We start from the raw sequence: 19,773 nt of genomic DNA on the forward strand, positions 1-19,773 counted from the left end.
TCCATGCATATTGTTCGTATTTCCCCCATCACGAACTGTTTGCTACTGACCTGGCAATCGAAAAGGGTTTTCCGTTTACGTGATCCTTGTTCCCGGGGCAAATCCAGGGAAAAGACCCGAAGGGAAAGGGGGGTGAGGAGGAGCTACTGTGGATCAGAGACTACTTCCATGGCATGTAAAGTGGTAGCTCCATCTGCATGAAGACAATCGCAAAGAGATCAATTACGAACAGAAAAAAAAGGACCTTGGACGAGGGTGTACAAAGCAAACTGAGCATCGATTCAGAGAAAAATTGCCCCATAGGATGTCATGTCATGGTACGAAGTAAAAGACCCGAAGGTCCGAGGGTAAGAGATGGAAAGCGATAGATCTTAGGTAGCTAGCTGCCGTGAACAGACAAAAGGCCCAGCTTAGGGGGTTACCAACCACGGCTACTACGGTATGCCGTCATTTTCTCGGGTTGCTAGCCAAAGGTGTGGGGAATTGGGGACAAACGACAACGACTAAACAAACACAGCAAGCAAATCGGCGACAGGGGGGCGCGCCGGGGGCAGCGCAGGGCGGGCATTGGAGGCCAGGTGGTGTGTGCATGTGTATTGCCTGACTAGCAGAAAAAGAGACTCGCAGTAGCTTAAGCTGCTACTGTAGAATAGATAGAATACTACGTCGCATGGCAGTAGTTTGGCTGGGCCAAACACGAAAGGATGCAACGCCAGTTACCTTTTTTTTTCTTTTCCTCAAAGGGAGATGACGCATGATAGTATCGCAGAGTCAGAGTATTATACTCTGTACAATACAATAGATGCAGTGCACCGTTCAATAGAGAGACATAGATGTGCCATCTTGCGCGGCGGTGTGGATTAAGCAAGGGCCGGCCAGTCAAAGCGGTGGAGGATCCAGTCGCAATAGTTGCAAGCAAGTCAGTTTGTTTTGGTTGTTTGGACCCTTGCTGCAGAAAATTCCAGATAACAATAAAGGGAGCAAGAGGCAGAAACATACAGAAACACCCCGCAATTACGAAGCGTCTTTGGGATCGACAAAAGCAGGCAAGTACTTTGGCTACCTAACCTCGGCTGTTGCCAAAAAAAACGGCGCTGCAGATTCTTGAGCCAACAGTCAAAATGGCTGCTTGAAAGGTTACACACGACGGAAGCCATCAAATAGGGGAGGCTCAAGAGGCTGTACCGTACCCAGTAAAAAAACATCTCCAGCTTTTGGTGGAGATCGGGTATCGGAGGAGAGCCCTCCACAAATACCTGGGAACCTAGTCAGGTAGAAAAATGAGATCGTCGGTTCACTGCGATGCTGCGATGCTGACTGACTCCCTTTCCTGATCCTCCCCTCCTCTACCTCGTATTTCCCACACCGCGCGGCTATAGCTGGGCCCTTTGTGTTCCCACTTCCGGCTAATCCCCCGCTCAAAACAACAAGAAACAACAATACCACGTTAAAATAAAGCCCCACTCAAAAAAAAAAAAAAAAACGGGCGGCTACCTTTTCGACCCTTGTGCCGAGAAGCGTGCCCACGGCAACATGCTACTCCCCGGGTTTTCTTTTTGCTGTCGTCAGGCTGAAAGAAGAGAGGGTGGATTGGTTTTCATGAGGGATAAACAACGAGAATACTACCCTGACTTACGACCATCGCTTTGCGTAGCTACAGAAACTTCTTGACCGATATACTTCGTACTGCATGCCATGACACCTCATGTCGATGTCGTACGCCCGCCCAGTCTGTGCGGTGCTATCAGACGTTGGTATTGTAATCCCGCCGGTCAGCTGTCATCGAGGCAGTTTTTGATCGCGCTAGGTTAGCTTCAAGGCGAAAGACGGCTTGACGGTTGACACGAAGAATAAAAAAGGAGCAAAGAAACCAAAAGAAGTAAAAGAATTGCATGCCGTAGTGTGAATTCGATCAGCGAGATCTTCACGAGATTGTTACGCTCCCCGTTCGCCGCGCCCCGGAGTACAGATAGATCATCAACTGTAAGTCCTGATTTGACCACTCCTTCCGACCCTAGGAACTTTAGCGACCATTGCAGCGACCCTCTTTTTTCTTTTCTTTGTTCCTCCCCCAGTTCGGCAGGTCACAGAATCATGGTGATACGAGCTTTTCTTTTTCTTTTTTTCTCCGTCAGCCGCGTGTACTACTTACTATGTAGAGTAAAAACAGCAACCAGTAAAAAGTCCCACTTGAGGAGGAGGGACCCTTCCGGGCCTCTGGAATGCGTCTATTTTTCGCTTCTCGACAAAACAGTCTCGTGACATCAATTAATATATTATGTAAACGGAGAACTGGCTGATCTGCTCGGTTTTGCTACTCCGGCTTGTTACCTGCCCGTGCCGCCCCACAAGCGATGTGTTTGTTGGAAGTGATGAGCGGAAAATGTAACCTACTCGTAAAAAAAAAGACACCAGCCGACCCCCGACATTGCGGGCATGTTTCTTTTGGCGCGCGCAACCGTCCGGCGTCGATGCGACTCTCGTTATGCTACCAAGTAGTACTAAATCGGGAAAGTGCAAAAAACGCCAGAATGTCTCCCTCTCCCCACGAAGCAACGTTTTGCCGCCGCTAACCAAAAAAAAAACAGCGGTCCCCTTGTCACCCTCGGCCAAAGAGAAGGACTTGAAAATCCAAACTAAAAACCCTTTAGACGGAGACTCTTATGCAAAGCTAACAAAACTGTAAGTGGACCTGCAAAAGACCGAGGTGGTCTTATTGTAGTACGACTGGTAGGAGCTAGCGGCAACAGTCGGTCGACCCATTTCCCCCCCAAAAATATCCCTAGACTACTGCAACCTCCTCGTTTGCTATTACGGCAGCAAAAACCATGTGGTTGGTCAGTCAAAGGCAGATGCCAGACGACTTGGCCCACGTTGGTTTGACTAGTGCCGTTTCTTAATGCCACTGCTTCCTTGTTCTCTCGGGTTATATGTTTTTGCTAGTGGCAAAAAGTCGCAGTCATCGTACTTTGGTCGAGTCGGCTCTCAGCTTCTTCCCGTCCGACTTGGACTTGGCAACACGAGCTGAAGGATCGACAAGCTCAAGAGAGCACCTATTCTCAGCAGAAGCCGGCAAGGCCGGGTGAGATGCATCGCCAAGATGACAAACATGCACGATCGATATTCTCCATGTTACATGACATCCATGATCGACCTTTGCATGTCCTTGTGACTACTAGATGTGCTGCTTAGTGGTTTGCCAAGACATACAAGCGGGAACGCGCTCGATAATTTGCAGGATGCAAAGGATCAGACATCTCTGTTAGGTCACAGGAGACAAGTATAGAAGAAAGGATCAATGAGTAAAGGAGCAAAATAAAGTATGAATCTAGGTATATGGCCTCGCCCAAACAGATACAAGTAACAGAAAGTGATAGTTGAAAAAAAAAAGGAATCGGATAGTACCCTGAATAGATGCTCCTTATAAAATTACCACCCCTTATTTTCCCAGATAACAACCGCCCCTGGACAATAAGCCGTGGTCGTCGTCTGATTAACAAAGCCGTTCTTACCGGCTACAATATCCCACTTTATCGCGCGACCTTGTCCGTCACGCAACCACTGCTCGCGTCGCTAACCAGCGCTGCGTACTTGGCCAGCGTTCCCCTGGTCTCCCTGATCGGGGGAGCCTTCCACTCGGCGCGGCGCTCCGCCATGGTCTTGTCCGACACGTCCGTGTCGATCACCCGCTTCTCCGCATCAATAGTAATGGTGTCGCCATCGCGAACAAGTGCGATAGGTCCGCCCTCCATGGCCTCGGGCACAACGTGTCCGATGAGGAATCCGTGCGAACCGCCAGAGAAGCGACCGTCAGTGATGAGGGCAACGTCCTTGCCGAGACCGGCACCCATGATGGCCGAGCTGGGCTTCAGCATCTCGGGCATGCCGGGACCACCCTTGGGGCCCTCGTAACGGATGATGACAACCGTCTTCTCACCCTTCTTGATCTCGCCACGCTCGAGCGACTCGATAAAGTCGTCCTCGCAGTCGTAGCAGCGGGCCTTGCCAGTGAACTGAAGACCCTCCTTGCCGGTAATCTTGCCGACAGAGCCACCGGGTGCGAGACTACCGCGGAGGATCTGGATGTGGCCCGTGGACTTGAGGGGGTTGCTGAGAGGCCGGATGATGGGCTGGTCGGCCGGGAAGTCGGGGTACTTGTCCAAGTTCTCCTTCATGGTCTTGCCAGTGACGGTGATGCCAGAAGCATCGATCAAGCCCTCCTTGGCCAGGAAGCGCAGGAGAGATGGCGTGCCACCAATCTTGTGTACATCCTCCATGACGTATTTGCCCGAAGGCTTGAGGTCTGCCAGGAGCGGTGTCCGGTCGGAAACGGCTTGGAAGTCGTCAATGGTAAGCTTGACACCGACCGCATCGGCAACGGCAAGCAGGTGCAGGACGGCGTTGGTGCTTCCACCAAGGATGCTGACTACAACCATGGCGTTCTCAAAGGCCTGCCTCGTCATGATGTCGCGGGGGCGCACGTCCTCACGGAGGATGTTCTTGATGGCCTCGCCAACCTGGTCACATTCGGCCAGCTTGCTGGGGTGCTCTGCGGGGTTGCTGCTGCTTCCCGGCAAGCTCATGCCCAGAGTCTCGATAGCCGACGCCAAAGTGTTGGCAGTGTACATGCCACCGCATGCACCACCGCCGGGGCACGCGTTCCGGATGATGTCGAACCGCTGCTCCTCGGTGATCTCACCAGTCAGGTACTGGCCGTAGGCCTGGAAGGCGCTGACGATGTCGATGGGCTCGCCCTTTTGGCTGCAGCCGGGCTTGATGGTACCGCCGTAAACGATCAAACTGGGGCGGTTGACACGGCCGAGGGCGATGAGAACACCGGGCATGTTCTTGTCGCAGCCCGGGATGGAGATGTTGGCATCGTACCACTGGCCCTGCATGACGGTCTCGATACTGTCGGCGATGATCTCACGGCTCTGCAGCGAATAGCGCATGCCGGTCGTGCCCATGCTGATACCGTCCGAGACTCCAATGGTGTTGAAGCGCATGGGGACCAGGTTGGCGGCCTTGACGGAGTCGCGGATCCGCTCCGACAGCTTGAGGATGTGCATGTTGCAGGGGTTGCCCTCGTACCAGACCGACGAGATGCCGACCTGCGGCTTGTTCATGTCCTCCTCGGTCAAGCCGGTGGCGTACAGCATGGCCTGTGACGCACCCTGGGACTTGGGCTGTGTGATCTTGGCCGAAGTCTTGTTCAGTTGCTCAGCGCGGCGCGAGGTTGTGGAGAAGAGGGCCCTGGTGACATTGGAGTATGTTAGTTTGCTAATCGTTATATCAACCGATGTGGTATAGACAGTTTGATATATCAATGTCTGTATCGAGAATTGGCTGTGTAATGACATACGCATGGCTCCTGGTGGCAGCCAGGGCCTTGGGCACCCTGGCGCGCAGCAGGTTTGAGGACATCATGGCGATGGCGGCGCCGCTGACGAGGGCAACGGTCGAGTCCTAGGGGATGAGAAAGTTGATGGTGATATGGTCAATTGAGCTCCTGTCTACAATCTCATTGTCTGAAAAGGATGTCCGATGAGGCGGTGAGTCAATTCACCATAAATTTGGAGAAGACGCAATATATGGACTGAGATCACAGGGACAGTCACAGGGACAGAGCAATTGTGCTTGACCTAGAATTGAGTTCCATTGAAGCTCTAGCGAAAGCTTCGCATTTTTTTGGCCGATCGCGGAGCATACCCTTGCGGCACTGGACCCAATTAGAAGCTAGGAATTACCAGAAGCCCCTCCAGCGGGGCAGACACCCCCTAACCCTTACAACCAGAACGGATTTGGGAGGGGCAGTGAAGAACTGACATGCACGTCGCTACCAACCTGACGGACCTCAACTTGCTGTTGAATATCAAAGCCTTGAGTGAGAATGTTGCCGGGAAGAAAATGCCGATAATTGAAGAACAGCTGTTCCTCCGGGCTTCTGATTTGAGCACCAATTGACTCATGCTTCCACTTTGGGGCGCAGCAGCAAATGATGAATATATAACCCCTCCCAGAAGGCACTAAAGCGTCGTAAAGAAATTGAAAGAGTCTACGAGGTAGCCTATGACGGAGCCAAACAGCTCTGTCACAGCTACTTCAGCTACTCCACCACGACGGCGACAAAGCTTTGTCCGGCTTGGCATTACGGACCAAGTCTCGGCACGTCATCCGACCGGGACGATCTTGAAAAGGCGGCTCAAATCCACTTCACAGCCCCGTTGGCTGGAACATATACCTGATATAACTTGTACATACATCTTCACCTCTTCTAAATACACAGTATCGCTTCATCTTCTATTGTATCTTGTTTACTCTGTAGATACTCAAACCGGAGCGTCAAACAACTAGTCTAGTAACCCTCGTCTTTACATCTTTAACATGTCCGATCAAAAGAATTTCAACGTTGGAGTGGTTGGATATGGGTAAGTCGGGTGCCTCATCATAGGAGTCCCTCCATCTCTAATGTTGCCTTGTAATACTCACACGAGAAACCACCATCAGCATGTCCGCCAAGGTCTTCCACATCCCATTCATCAAACTCACCGAAGGCCTCACCCTACACTCCATCGTCCAGCGCAGCCCCAAGCCCAACGACTCAGCCCCGCATGACTATCCGGACATTCACCACCACACGTCAGTCGACACCCTCGTGGCCGACCCAGCCCTGGACCTCGTCGTCATCTCCACCACACCCGACACCCACTACGCCTTTGTCAAGCAGGCGCTCGAGGCCGGCAAGCACGTCCTGGTCGAGAAGCCGTTCGTGCCGACCTCGGCTCAGGCCGTCGAGCTCGCCGACCTGGCTCGCACCAAGGGCAAACTGCTGTGCGTGTACCAGAACCGCCGATGGGACGGCGACTTTGTCACGCTCCGGCGACTGCTCGAGGTCGGCGAGCTGGGCCGCGTGTGGGAGTTCGAGACGCACTTTGACCGCCACCGCGCCGCGCACCCGACCAACTGGAAGGCCAGCATGACCATGTCGCAGGGCGGCGGCGTCGTCTACGACCTGGGCACCCACCTCGTCGACCAGGTCTACGTCCTCTTTGGCAAGCCCTCGACCGTGAGCGCAAAGTTTGTCCGCCAGCGCGAGGGCCGCCTCGTCTCGGGCGTGAACGGCATCGAGGACGAGCCGGACAGCGTCAACGCCGTGCTGAGCTATGCCGATTCTGGACTGCTGGTCCATGTGCGCATCGGAGTGCTGAGCGTCGAGGCCGAGCAGCCTAGGTTCTGGGTCCGTGGCAGCGAGGGCACGTACCGCAAGACGGGGCTCGATACGCAAGAGGACCAGCTCAAGGCGGGCATGACGGGGACCGAGAAGGAGTTTGGCAGGGATGAGAAGCCTGGAAGGCTGGCCAAGCTGTCTGCAGAGGGCAAGGCGCAGGAGGTTGCGTACCCCAACATCGATCCACCGGCTACGTACCTGCAGCTGTACAGGGGACTTGCGGCTGCGCTGAGATCTGGCAAGGAGGAGGACTGCCCTGTGCCGGCGGCCCAGGCGGCGGAGGTGTTGAAGATCATTGAGGCGATGCGGGAGAGTGCCAAGACCGGAAAGGATGTGGTACCTGCTTAGGCAAGTGTTGCTACTTATGTGTTTATGTCTTGGCAGGATGGGTAACTATATATGATCTTTAGAGAGGCTGCCCAGCTTGCAATTTAGTCGGTTGTAGCCTGGCTAGCTAGTGTTTTCTGTTTGATTTGATGATATTGTCATGCCGCTTTTCTTCGATGCTCAACTCTTGGGATGAGCCACAGTCTCAACTTACCTGGTTAGTAGACTTGTGTACAAATATAAGTATATAGGTGCTGCTGCTGAGCTCGGACTGTACTTCTACCACGAAAAATGCCTTGGAATCAGATGGCCAAGCACAGGTTTTGATGCTCTGCCAACGTTTGATCTTGTTTCTTCTCCCACCTCTAAGCCTCTTGGCAGATGCTGGTATAGGCGGCGCGACACTCAATTTCCTAAAGTGCCAATGTCTACGACAAAGCTGCGGGCGAGATCTCAAGCTGACCTAGGGGGTACGGCATCGAGGGCTAGAAATAACACGTCTCTGCGGCCCTGACCAGGAATTCTTTGGTCAGCGATGACGATGCCACCAACAGATAAAGCCGAGAACTACGTAGGAAAAGTGGATTTGTAGGCTGAAGACCACAACGGCCGCCGGATAGGGGTACGGAGTACAGGACTAACCTTGCATGACACCGGCTAAAGATGCTGCTATCGAACTACGCTTTTTTTTCGTTTTCTTTTTCTTTTTTATTGTTGGGGATGGGACGAGAAATTGTTCCCAGCTTATGCCCAATCAGCTTGTCTGACCCAAAGACCTTGCAGCGTGTTATGGTGACTAGACCGTTAATTTCCGGCGAGCACCTGTAAAATGTCATTTGTATGTTCGACAAAAGAGTTTATGGTGAAAAATAAAAGAAAGCATAAAAAAAGAATTGAAATCACTTTATTATTTCTCATTAAACAAATGAAAAGCAAAAAAGAGAGCCGCTTGTTACGGGAATTGAGCCCGACGTGGGGGTCGAACCCACAGCCTTGAGATTTATCTCGAACCCAAGATGATGGTGCATCATGATGGAGATTTAAGAGTCTCACGCTCTACCGATTGAGCTAGCCGGGCGACTCTTGCGCTTCTGAAGCGATGAGGAGTCTGCCTCGCACCTCAGAGTCATAACCTCATTCTGGTCGGCAAGCTCCATGTGCTCCCAGTCAGCGCCTTAGCTGAGAGAATGGTAGAAGGATTCCGGGAGCCATGCGGGCTAGTCCAAGATGCACAAATGCGGTCTTGCATGGTGCGGAATTTTTCACGCAGTAAATGCAGGTTAACAGATGCTGAGACTTGCCCAAGGGGTGGACAGGCGTTGTCGCAGCCTTTGGTTGTAGCTGATGCCAGACCCTAGGACAGAAGGCTGCCAAAGTATGTTTTGTGGCCGGAGATGCATGAAATCTCGTCTTCAAACGCGCTATATGCATTTAATTATTTTGTTTTTTGTGTGACATTGTCGGTTGGTTGGCGACAATGATCGAGTCATCCCGGAGCAGGCAGTGTCTACAAGGTCCATGATTAGCAGCACCACTTGTCGATGCCTCTGTTTGGCGCGATTATGTCCATTAATTGTAAAGACCATAGGCGAGTATATAGAGCAGGGTAGAAAGGTGAGTAGGATTGTAAATACATGTCGTTCATATGTAGACAACTGTGCAGGGGAAACATGGGCTTTTTCCAAGGGTTTCTTCCACAAGTGCCTTCGTTACAATATGTATGATACTGTTTCTCACTGAGAAAGCACCGCTTGCACCTGCGTTATCAGCCGTCTAAAGCGTCTCAACAGCAGCGAAATCATCTTGCAACCCTAAAAATCGATGGGCTCGGTTTTGGGGTCGCCACAACGGCTTCCCCATGGAGTATCCACAGCAGGAGCCGTTTGTATCGCCGTTATACACGATGTGAGCCTATCCCTGGACAGATGGCTAAAGGAGAGGCGCTCCACAATCAAACCTTTGAGGCTCTTACATGTGATACTTTTTAGAATCACCAGTGAACTCACCTCGCCCAGCTTTGACAACCCTTCCAAATCCGTTTCAGTACCTGTAAGCTCCCGGAAAATAGTACTTTCCGGACATAGTATTCAGATCCTGGGACTGAAGAAACGAGCAGGTCACAGGCAGAAGGGTGAAGATGCTGCACACAGTGTAACGATAAAGGGTCTACATCCCAAATTCGATGCATTTAAATTTTGCAAAGTTGAATCGAACGAGGGAAACTTTTACACCAGCTCCTTCATAACTACCGAAGCATATGCCTGTCAAAACACTTAGGTACTTACCTGTGTACCTTGAGCTATGTCTCGAAATCCATGCTGTGCATTCTGCTTGATCAGGTAGGTAAGGTATTCTGTTGCAGGCTATGTTTAGCCAAGTCACTGACATTATTTATTGACGGGAGCTTCGTTCTCGGCGGTTTTTCTTAGTGCAACATATCATGCAGAGGGGAGAGAAAGTCGGGTTTAGAACGGATGTGGGTTCCTGCCGGCTGACATGGATCCCACTACCCCTCGGATGTGTGTCTTGTTCGTATTATCATTCGTCCGCTGCTGCCTCACAGATGAAGCTTGGCTGCACGAAGCCTCTGATGACCTGATTTTGGCAATACTTCTCTGATGCATTCAAACGTGGCGAAGGAATCCCGTCCATCTTCCCCTCGATAGTCGCGACAAGAGGATCCGCAGCAGACGATCAGGGATTCGCATTGGTTCACTCGGTGGTGGACATTCCAGGAAGGGTTGATGAGCCGTCGCCGGCTCGTGTTTACCGAGCACCAGGTCTATTTCGAGTGTAACACTATGAATTGCTGGGAGTGCCTACCGAGCAACCTGGATCGTGTTCACGTAAAAGGCCGGGACGCCATACACGACTACCTGCGACAGGGCATGTTTGGAAGAAATGAAGAAACAGCTTTTGCAAGAAGCGACCCGACCACCATGACAGTTGCCGAGGAGTTCCTCAAATATCTCGTCAATATTCAGGAGTTTACCGCACGCAAGATCCGAATGGATTCTGATTCCTTGGATGCCTTTCGAGGGGTGATGAGGAGCTTCCATGCCAAGCCTTCACCAATCTACAGTCTTTGGGGAATCCCGTGGTCTCTGCACTTGGGCAACAAGGAAAATATGCGCCATGACAAATATCTCATAGATGGTCTTGCTTGGTACCATATGAAGGAGGACTCGAAGAGCTCTCTTTTCCCCAAAAGAAGATCTGAATTCCCGTCTTGGTCATGGGCTGGATGGGAAGGGCAAGTAACCTACCCAGAAAGGATTACTAGGTCAGCCGATCGACCTGGCGGCTGGGATCTCAAGACGCGCACACCCATCACGGGCATGTGGTGTCATCTTTCGGAGGACATGAGTGAGGCAGACCTTCTTCGTCTGCTCTGCGAAAGAAAGGCAGTGTGCATTAATCTAGTAGGATTGCCTTACAGGCAGTTCTTCATGATTTTTAAATGTCCAGGCCAAGATGGTAAAGCGGGCTGTTCCAGAATTGGGTTATTCGATGTCAATGTGGTATCGCCGCAGAATGACGAGGTTTGCAACTACAATAATGGGGATCGGAGGGACTGGGTGATTTACTGAATTGTTGCCGAATAGATTAGGTACCTTGTCTAAAAGACTACCAAAACTGGATCAACGTGAGACACTCTAACACTCGACTACTAAAGCCTGACGCTTCTGCAGCCTGGCGGAGGACATTAAATCGGTTCAACGCCTGTGCCCGAACAGCAGCGAATACTGTAAAGGCGTTGGATGAATTGATACGCTCGATGAGATCCCACCTGCCTTTCATTAGGCGCGACCAGACTTTGTAGGACCATCGAGAGCTACTCTGCACCCATGCCTCACAACTCGACCATGAAAGTAGGCAAGAAAAGTCCCGAACAACAACCACCAAAAGGTCGTGAAGAGGGTGCATAGCTTCAAAGGCTTGCTGGGATAGACAGCCAAGACGACACCAAGACGTGACCGGGGCGAGGATCCAAAGGGTATGCACGCTGGCTCGGGGTGGACATAATCATTTCAAAGCCTTCAGTCCAAATAACGTCTTGCTTTGAAGTGCTCAGCAGCGCACCGAGTCCGACGGCCCGCAACCGAGCATTGATCCCTAAAAAATCAGAAATGGCGACAACCTTTTTTTTTCACTTCATCCCGCCCGCCAGCATCTCCTCAACGGCGCCCGTCAACGCCTTTCCTTCGGCCACGAACCCCCACGTCCTCCGACAGTTGAACTCGACCATCAACCTCGCAAAGTCGGGACTGCTAGTCCCGACGCAGTCCCTGAGCAGCACCGCGTCGAAGCCGGCGTTGCACGCGTCCTGGAGCGACCCCAGCACGCACTGGTCCGTGTTGACCCCGGCGAACAGCAGCGTCGCGATCCCCCGCCGCCTCAGAAAGTCGTAGATCGGCGGCGCTGCGGCCCCGTACGGCCCGCACTGGAACCCCGAGATGCGGTTCTTGTGGAACACCCGGTCCGGCAGCGGGCCGCGCTGCGACTCGTCGCACGAGGCCTGCAGCGGCGGGTGCAGCGCCGCGTTCCACTGGCCCCGCACCAGCTTCCTCCCCGCCGGCACGGTGCTGCCGTCCGCCAGCGTGACGGTGCCCAGGTCGTCGCCCAGGCCGGGCGGGGAGACGACCTCGCCCTCGCCGCCGCCCTGGGGCCGCTCCACGCGCCTCGTGCCGAAGGCGCGGAAGAGCACGGGAGGCAGCGCGGCCAGGTCGTCGTCCGTCAGGCCCCAGTTCAGGTAGAGGATTTGGATGCCGGCGCGGCGCGCGGCGGGGATGGCGTGGTCGAGCAGGCTGCGCGCGGCGAGATTCCCCGGGCTGTCGGGGGCGGCGGGGCGGCCGAGCGCCGGGGAGAGGAAGAAGTTTTGCATGTCGACTATGACGAGCGCGGTCTTGGACGGGGAGATGAGGATCGGGGCCGTCGATGTCGGCAGGCGGATGGTGGGTGAGGGTGATGGGGTTGTGGGGGAGTCGGGGTGGGTGAGGTCGTAGGTGGTTCCGTCAAAGAGCCAGAAGGCGGAGGAGGGGTTGCCGATTATGGTTTGTCCTTCCATGATTGCGTTTTTGTTTGGTTGGATTGACTGAGGTGTAGGAGGCTACCAAGTATGCGCTGGTTGGGATTGTGAATCGACTTGCCAATAGGGTATATGGGTTGTTAAAGGGGAATATACGACGTTGGAGAAGTAACCTATGTACCATCCGAACCCCGCTCACGTCGGCGATATGGACACCGTCTGATCCGGATATGGTTAAAGATCTCACCAACACTCATTTACACATGCCCAGTCCCTGTTTCAGATTTAGTCTCTTCAGGGTCGTTCAATTTCAAGTCAGGAACAAGGACAGATGGTTAGCTTGAATCGAAATTCGATTAATATGTACCTATGCAAATGGCATACAGGAATGCTGATGCCAAGAACCAACCGCCTCGCAGCAGTCAAAACCAGCCTTTCGACTTTTTCCACAGCTGGACAAACGCAGTCTTGTCCTGCACCGTCAGCCCGACCCTCTTGTTCCGACCCAGCCGCGCCAAGGCCTCCGCGACCTTGTCGAGCGTCTGATGCTCTTCGGGTGTGAGATCGTTCGGGCCGGCATCTGCAGTCCCGCCGTTTGAAGACGAACCGTTCTTCACCGCGGCGGCTCCATTGTGCTGCACCTCTGCGATGCGGACGCGGATGCAGTGCCTCGGCCGGCTGAGCAGCTTCCACAGGAACGAGCCCCAGAGCCCGGGAACGGGGGTGGTGATGTCGGGCGCCGTGTACCGGATGCTGACGGGGTAGATCCCCGTGTCCGCGGGAACCGAGGCCAAGCTCGGGGCCAGAGGCAGAATGCCCCTGCCGTTGGTGGTGCCGCACTCGGGGAAGACGACGACGATGCGGCCGGGGTACTTTCGCAGGAGCTCGGCGACGTCGGTCAGGGAGCGCGGGTCGGGCTCCTGCGTCAACTGGCTGCGGCCCAGGGCGTGCAGGAACATGCGCGGCAGGCCGACGTGGCGGACCTTGCGGGAGCTCGGGTACGAGATGGTGAAGACGGGGTTGAAGACGGCGGCGAGGTAGAGGGCGTCGATCGGGGAGGTGAAGTTGGCCGCGATGACGCAGGGCGCCTTGGGGAGCTTGTCGCTCTGCTGGGAGACCTTGCCGCGTTTGACGCCGTCGAGTTGTAGGTCCACCCACCATATCCCCAGTATGCCCATGGTGATCCATAAGAGGATCTTGCGAACGCCGGACGGGAAGGGGAGGTAGTGCAGAATGGTAAAATACACTACCATGTAGGCGATGAACAAAGGCAGGCGGACAAGGAAGATGCCGGTATGGGCAAGTACCCAAAGAAAACTGCCCGAGGGTGTTGATATGGGCATGAAGGGAGAGATGCCGGAACCTGTGGAAGGACACTGTGTTAGCTCCTGTGGTGCTGTATGCAGTGTAGGTGCCTCGGGGAAGAATCCAAACAACGGATAATTTTGCAAAGGATGTTTATTTACCTCTGTCCCGGAATTGGGAAAATTTCTCCATATTTGGTAGTTTTAGACTGAACCCGGCGTGGTGGTTACTGGTCTGGAGGTGCGACGGATTCGAGAAAAGACCGAGGCGATGTCGATCGAGGGGTTTGCCAGGCTAGAACTGCGACTGATGTACTGTGTGCGCGCTGCCTGTGCACCAAATCTTAATTTATTCTTGCGATCGTTTGCTAAAGTGGTGACCTGCACCTTCAGAGATCAGGTAGCATCGCGCCGATAAAATGTCTATCTTGCGGGTTAAAAGGTTGATGCGAGTACTTGTTGCCTTGCTAAAGTCGCATTGCTGTTCTTTAATTTTTTTTTCTTTTGTGAGATTAGCCAACACCCCTCAAATAGCATGTGAAAGATGACGATTGAGCGGAGCGGGCTCATGCTTTGTTAGCTAAGGTGGTGCCTTGCTTACGTGGTACGGCGGTACATTTGTCTTGGAATGCACTTCATGACTCCGTAACGTCTCTTTTGCAGGCTTCGATCTTCCATGGTCTGTGCGTTGAGGATTTGACATTTCCATTTCGCGTGGTTCGAGCCCCACTCTTTATCGCCTTGTAGCTGGGATCCATATCAGCTGTTCTGATTGGCAGTAACGTCCGAGTTGCTGGCGCAACCAACAAATAAACATTAGTCCACCGCAAATCGAACTGGGCGGGTTGCACCTTACAGCCTAGGCACGCTACGGAGTAAATCTTGGTGAAGAAGCACCATAGCAATTCAATTCCGCATCCACATCCGCGCAACTCACCCCCATGAAATCCTCATGCACCGGGGGTTCAGGGACAGGACGCTGCAGCAACGGGGCCGAACCTATTCCTTCTTTTCCTTTTACACGCCTCTTTCCTCACCTCCACCACCCTTCCGGCTTCACCGTGCTACATTACGTATCGTCCGTCACAACGACTCCTTCGCCCATCGCCTCGGGAGCACTGCTCCTTGCCTCGAATTTTGCGCTCCAACGTGAACTCATCCCCCGCTTCCGATCGCTCAGTATGGATGGCAGTGTCGAGAATGCGGTACGTCCAGTCATCGCGTCGCGAGGAGCTCTTGTGATGGTCCTCAACAAACTGAGCAAGCAAACTGACACACCGACATTTTCAGGTCCAGCGTCCCTCTGGCCTGCGCCCTCCGACTAGAATCGGCGCATTGAACGACATATCAGAATCGCAAAACAACGCACGCGCTAAGAACACCATGTTGCCTTTGGCAGGACATTCCAACCTCAAGCGACAAACAAAAGATGATTCTCGTGAGCCGGCCACCATCCGCGTTTGATTTTGCGACTTTGCGCCAAGACGAAGCCGGTACTGACCTGATACTATCTCGCCGTCATGTAGTCCCCCAACAACCAGAGTCAAAACAACGAAAGACCTTGGCTGAGAGGGCCGCCGAATTCGGTGTCAAGTCAAATGTCGCCGCTACCCCGGCCCCTCGACACGTTAAAGCCTCGTCGATTGCTAGCCTAGCTGCAGTATGTGCACAGTACTTTGCGCTACCTCAACATTTTCTCGCGCGCAGGTGAACTCCAGCCTTCTTTGATTGCTGACCAACTTGCCCACTTAGAACCGCCTACCTTCAGCCACCCCCGCTGTGAACAGGCAACCTACCAGAAACAACTTTGGAACCAGTGTCGGACCAGGTGCTCGCCCACCATCGGCTGCCGGCAGGTCACAGACTTTCGCCAGATCAGTCAACGGAGGTCCACGAGGAACTGTCCGCCCGCGCCCAGCGACAGCATTCGGTAGTTATGCCGCAGTCGACGAGGACGATCCACCCAGGCAAAATGGTACGAAGCACTGTGCCCTCAACTCAACCAAAACCTCCAGCACAGCTAGCCCCAGGCGGAAAAGGCTGCGGGGTGCCCAGTCTTTGCAGTCACTGGCTGGCACCCATGCGCCCAAGAGGATGAGGGAAAGCTCTCTCACCTTTCTCGCCAAAGGAATCCAGAATTTGAGTCTCCACGACATGGGAGACTCTCTACTATCCGCCAAGACAGTATCAACCGATGGCAAGGTAGACCAAGCGGTCTCCAACTACCAGGGTACTGATCCGGCGCGGCTAGAGCCGTTGAACGAAGCCCTCCCTGAGAGTGTCACACTCCGTTCCAAAACCAACAACCCCGGCGGCCGTGGCAATGTCGGCGAATCACCCTTGCCAGCACTGCCAGGACCCCAGAAAGATGCGGCAGAGTCAAGTGCCATGCCGCCACCGCCTCCCATGACACCAAGGCCCACCGGCAAAACTGAGCTTGAGGTCTTGTCGGCCAGATTCAGTCGCTCTATCAGCAAACTGAAAGAAGACTGCTTTCTGACCAGCTCTCCTTCCAAATCCCGGGCCCCTTTTTTGACTAAGGATTCTAACATTCGAGCCTATACAGGATGGGATGTGGACGAAAGGTTGCAAAAGGTCGAATCACAATGGCAAGAAATGCAGAGTGTGATGAAGGAAACAGTTTCCGAGAAGAAATCCATGGAGCACGAAATCGAGTCTGCCAACAAAAGAGGTAGGTTGAAATTTTTTGCCTGGCGCTGGAATTCGTCCCAGGGCTACCATCCCTCAGTCGAAACCATCGATGATGTCTCACCTGGCATTTACCATTCCACTGTGCTGACAACCTGTGACTAGCAAATGCTCTGGAAAACGAGCTTCTCGGCCTGCGCCAGCAGGTCCAAACACTAACTTTAGATCTCGAGTCTGAACGGAGGACACACAAGTACGATTTAGAGGACAAGATTAGGGAACACCGAAACGAACTGGACAATCTCCGACGGCAACTACGCGACGAAGTTGAACGGGCCGAGCGTGGCGAGCGAGAGGCTCGCGAGGCTGCCGAAAGGCAGAAGGAGCAGTTTGCCATCGAACAAGCTCGAATGGCAGAAGACCGTGAACAGATGCGCGTCATGGGTCGCGCTTTACAAGAAAAGGACACGGAAATCGACAGTCTGCGAGCGATGTTTGAAAGGTTACGAATCGACCTGGACAGGGAGAGAGAGGACATGCGCGCGCAGCTTGGTTCGAAAGAGCAAGAAGCCGGCCGACTGTTGCGCGAAAAGGAACGGGAAAATGACGACATGCGGTCCCAGGTAGAACGCCTGAAAGGTGACCTCGATCGCGAGATGACTCTCAAGGAAGGCGTGCAGAGGGCAGCTGTTGAGATGCAGACGGCCAACTTGGGTCTCGAGGCTCAGATTCAACAACTACAAGGGAAAATCCGCTTCTTGGAGTCCAGCAACCAGCAGCAGGCAGACTCGTACACCGAGATGGAATCCAAACTACAGGAAGCTCTCCAGGCGGCAGATGAAGCCAAGCAGAAGTTGATCAAGGAAGAGACAGAGAGGAGAGTCCTGTTCAACAAGTATCAAGAGCTCAAGGGTAACATCCGCGTCATGTGTCGTGTGAGGCCGGTACTCGATAGGTCAGAAGGCGAAGAGGCTGGCTTGGCCTTCCCCGACTCCAAAACCTCTGCGCAGATTGACGTCCAGACCGAGGAGCGGAGCGCGACAGGCACAGTAACCCGACGCGTCATGCCTTTCGAATTCGATAGGGTGTTTGCGCCCAACGTGCAGAACGAGGAGGTATTTGGCGAAATATCGCAACTCGTTCAGAGCGCGCTGGATGGTTTCAACGTGTGCATCTTTTGCTACGGCCAGACCGGGTCGGGTAAGACGTACACAATGTCTAGCCCTGACGGCATGATACCTCGGGCGACAAATATGATCTACGAGACAATCGAGCAGCTCAAGCAAAAATCGTGGACTTACACGATGGAGGGTAGCTTCGTTGAGGTGTACAACGAGGAGCTTCATGACTTGCTGGCTTCAGAGCGCGAGAGAAGGAAGTTGACGATCCAGCACGACGAGGTCCGGAAACAGACGACGGTTGTTAACTGCAAAACCGTTCACCTGGACCGGCCGGAGAAGGTCGAGACCATGCTGCGCCAGGCACAGGGCAACCGTTCAGTAGCTGCCACCAAGGCCAACGAGCGGTCATCGAGGTCTCACTCGGTGTTTATGCTCAAGCTGGTCGGCACCAACTCGGCGACGGGCGAGCGGTGCGAGGGCACACTGAACTTGGTCGATTTGGCCGGTTCGGAGCGACTCAAGCACTCGCAGGCCGAGGGCGATCGGATGCGCGAGACGCAGAGCATCAACAAGTCGCTTTCTTGCCTCGGAGATGTTATCGAGGCGCTTGGCCGCAAGGGCAGCTCCTCCCCAGGGGCCCACGTACCTTATCGCAACTCGAAGCTGACGCATCTTTTGCAGTTCTCGCTTGGCGGGAACAGCAAGACGTTGATGTTTGTCATGGTGAGCCCGCTTGAGGCGCACCTGAAGGAGACGGTGACGAGTTTGAGGTTTGCTACCAAGGTAAGCTTGACTCTTGTGACATCACCTCGGCCTAGTCGGGATTTTTGCTAATGCTTATTCAATCAGGTGCACAACACGCATATTGGCACGGCCAAGTCAACCAAGAAGCTTACACAGTAGAGAGGCTGGTCAAGTTGATGGCAGTTTCCACGTGTTGGGGTGAACCTTGGTGTCGAGGTCGCATCAAACGTTTGACGAGCCCACAATTGGTTTCTTGATGAGCACTGGATCCTCCCGATCCATGTGGACTGCATGCAAATCAATCGGCCAAGTCCCCGCCTTTTCAATCCTTCCTACATTACGACATTTTTTGGGGGAGTTTGGCCTGGCACTATTTTTGTCGTTTTTTTATTTTTTTATTACTTTTCTGTTGGATCAACAACGAAAAGACAGCCGGGAAAATGATCACCGGGTTTCTGATATTTTTTGTCACGGATTAGCATGCGTGTTGTCTTTTTTTTTACAGGGGGCGTTTTCCCAACGTTGTCAACGTTGTCAACTTTCGGTTCGTTTTTCTTCTGATGGTGGTCCCTCTGCGCCTAGGGAACTGCATGACTTGTACATTTTGCGAGGGGATTCTTGAAGGAAGCGGCAAAAATGGGCATTTATGATAATGTATATGTGCAAGGCGATAAAAAGTTTTGTGTTAATTCCTACGAGGTTCAAAAACCCCAACTTTGTGCACTTGTTGAAACGATGAAGCATCGAGTTTCGTGTGTACGATCTTGCTGCGCTCTATTAGTGTTAAGCGAAGTAAAGAAGAAAAAAAAATCCCCGAAAATAGCAGTCCGCGCGTCGCATTCTGGGTGGTTTGGGTAGCGGCCAGCAGTTATTCGTAGGTTTTTTGTCCACATTCACATCAATTTAATGCTACGGGTCGATGGCCGATCACACAGACGCCGTGCCAAGGGGGAAAACATCCGGGGGTTGAAGGTTAAGCTTTTGTTTCTTTTCCCTTGTTTCTCCTTAATCTTTTACTTCTTTTTTCTTTTGGACGACCACGTTGCAAATGCTTGGTTCGACTTGGTACGTATAGGCCAGACCCCTTATGACTCTCTTTTGGTTAGAGAGAGGGGGGGTCGACGAGGTGTGGGAACGGTTACAGCCTTTACTGTGGTAAAAGGTGGAAAGTTCACCACGCAGCATTTTCTACCGAAAGGCGACTGGGGAGTTTTGGGTAAATAGGATCCATCTGTCGTCTCTTGTTGGCGCCTCCCTAACCTGTTCGGGTGAAATTTTTCGATCGTTTCTCTTGTCCCAGATATATGAAGAGGGGGAAAAAAAAGACAAGACCAAAACATTCTGTGGAGTCTCTTTGGGATTCTGTCTCTC

At 53.1% G+C, this 19,773-nt stretch overlaps 7 protein-coding genes and 1 non-coding gene across 8 annotated transcripts; 4 read left to right on the forward strand and 4 right to left on the reverse strand.

Moving 5' to 3' along the window:
* Window positions 1-309: 309 nt before the first annotated feature.
* MGG_16330 (uncharacterized protein) lies at window positions 310-823 on the forward strand (the record flags this gene model as incomplete). The annotated part of the gene is made up of 4 exons (XM_003710134.1): window positions 310-347; window positions 397-439; window positions 522-581; window positions 803-823. The coding sequence occupies 4 exons, from the start codon at window positions 310-312 to the stop codon at window positions 821-823; spliced, it is 162 nt and encodes a 53-aa protein (XP_003710182.1).
* Window positions 824-3,292: 2,469 nt separating this feature from the next.
* MGG_05345 (dihydroxy-acid dehydratase) lies at window positions 3,293-5,651 on the reverse strand. The gene is made up of 2 exons (XM_003710135.1): window positions 5,363-5,651; window positions 3,293-5,253 (listed from the first exon to the last, which is right to left on the reverse strand). Exons 1-2 carry the CDS (start codon window positions 5,425-5,427, stop codon window positions 3,531-3,533), a joined length of 1,788 nt encoding a protein of 595 aa, XP_003710183.1. The 5' UTR covers window positions 5,428-5,651; the 3' UTR covers window positions 3,293-3,530.
* A 598-nt stretch (window positions 5,652-6,249) lies between these two features.
* Window positions 6,250-7,940, forward strand: MGG_05346 (oxidoreductase domain-containing protein). The gene is made up of 2 exons (XM_003710136.1): window positions 6,250-6,428; window positions 6,508-7,940. The coding sequence occupies exons 1-2, from the start codon at window positions 6,385-6,387 to the stop codon at window positions 7,574-7,576; spliced, it is 1,113 nt and encodes a 370-aa protein (XP_003710184.1). The 5' UTR covers window positions 6,250-6,384; the 3' UTR covers window positions 7,577-7,940.
* Window positions 7,941-8,519: 579 nt separating this feature from the next.
* MGG_20077 lies at window positions 8,520-8,633 on the reverse strand. The gene has a single exon. It is a non-coding gene; the product is annotated as a tRNA-Lys (tRNA).
* Window positions 8,634-10,099: 1,466 nt separating this feature from the next.
* On the forward strand, window positions 10,100-11,943 carry MGG_16331 (uncharacterized protein). The gene has a single exon (XM_003710137.1). The coding sequence runs from the start codon at window positions 10,300-10,302 to the stop codon at window positions 11,143-11,145; it is 846 nt and encodes a 281-aa protein (XP_003710185.1). The 5' UTR covers window positions 10,100-10,299; the 3' UTR covers window positions 11,146-11,943.
* On the reverse strand, window positions 11,131-12,841 carry MGG_05348 (isochorismatase; the record flags this gene model as incomplete). Its single annotated transcript, XM_003710138.1, has 2 exons — window positions 11,131-12,616; window positions 12,832-12,841. 2 exons carry the CDS (start codon window positions 12,839-12,841, stop codon window positions 11,706-11,708), a joined length of 921 nt encoding a protein of 306 aa, XP_003710186.1. The 3' UTR covers window positions 11,131-11,705.
* Window positions 12,842-12,923: 82 nt separating this feature from the next.
* MGG_05349 (uncharacterized protein) lies at window positions 12,924-14,482 on the reverse strand. Its single transcript, XM_003710139.1, has 2 exons — window positions 14,051-14,482; window positions 12,924-13,947 (listed from the first exon to the last, which is right to left on the reverse strand). Exons 1-2 carry the CDS (start codon window positions 14,079-14,081, stop codon window positions 13,007-13,009), a joined length of 972 nt encoding a protein of 323 aa, XP_003710187.1. The 5' UTR covers window positions 14,082-14,482; the 3' UTR covers window positions 12,924-13,006.
* Window positions 14,483-14,752: 270 nt separating this feature from the next.
* Window positions 14,753-19,123, forward strand: MGG_05350 (carboxy-terminal kinesin 2). The gene is made up of 7 exons (XM_003710140.1): window positions 14,753-15,093; window positions 15,179-15,326; window positions 15,415-15,548; window positions 15,641-15,863; window positions 16,455-16,580; window positions 16,703-18,441; window positions 18,508-19,123. The coding sequence occupies exons 1-7, from the start codon at window positions 14,830-14,832 to the stop codon at window positions 18,559-18,561; spliced, it is 2,688 nt and encodes an 895-aa protein (XP_003710188.1). The 5' UTR covers window positions 14,753-14,829; the 3' UTR covers window positions 18,562-19,123.
* Window positions 19,124-19,773: the final 650 nt, after the last annotated feature.

The sequence above is a fragment of the Pyricularia oryzae genome, chromosome 1, assembly GCF_000002495.2.
Source record: "Pyricularia oryzae 70-15 chromosome 1, whole genome shotgun sequence".
Classification (NCBI taxonomy): Eukaryota; Fungi; Ascomycota; class Sordariomycetes; order Magnaporthales; family Pyriculariaceae; genus Pyricularia; species Pyricularia oryzae.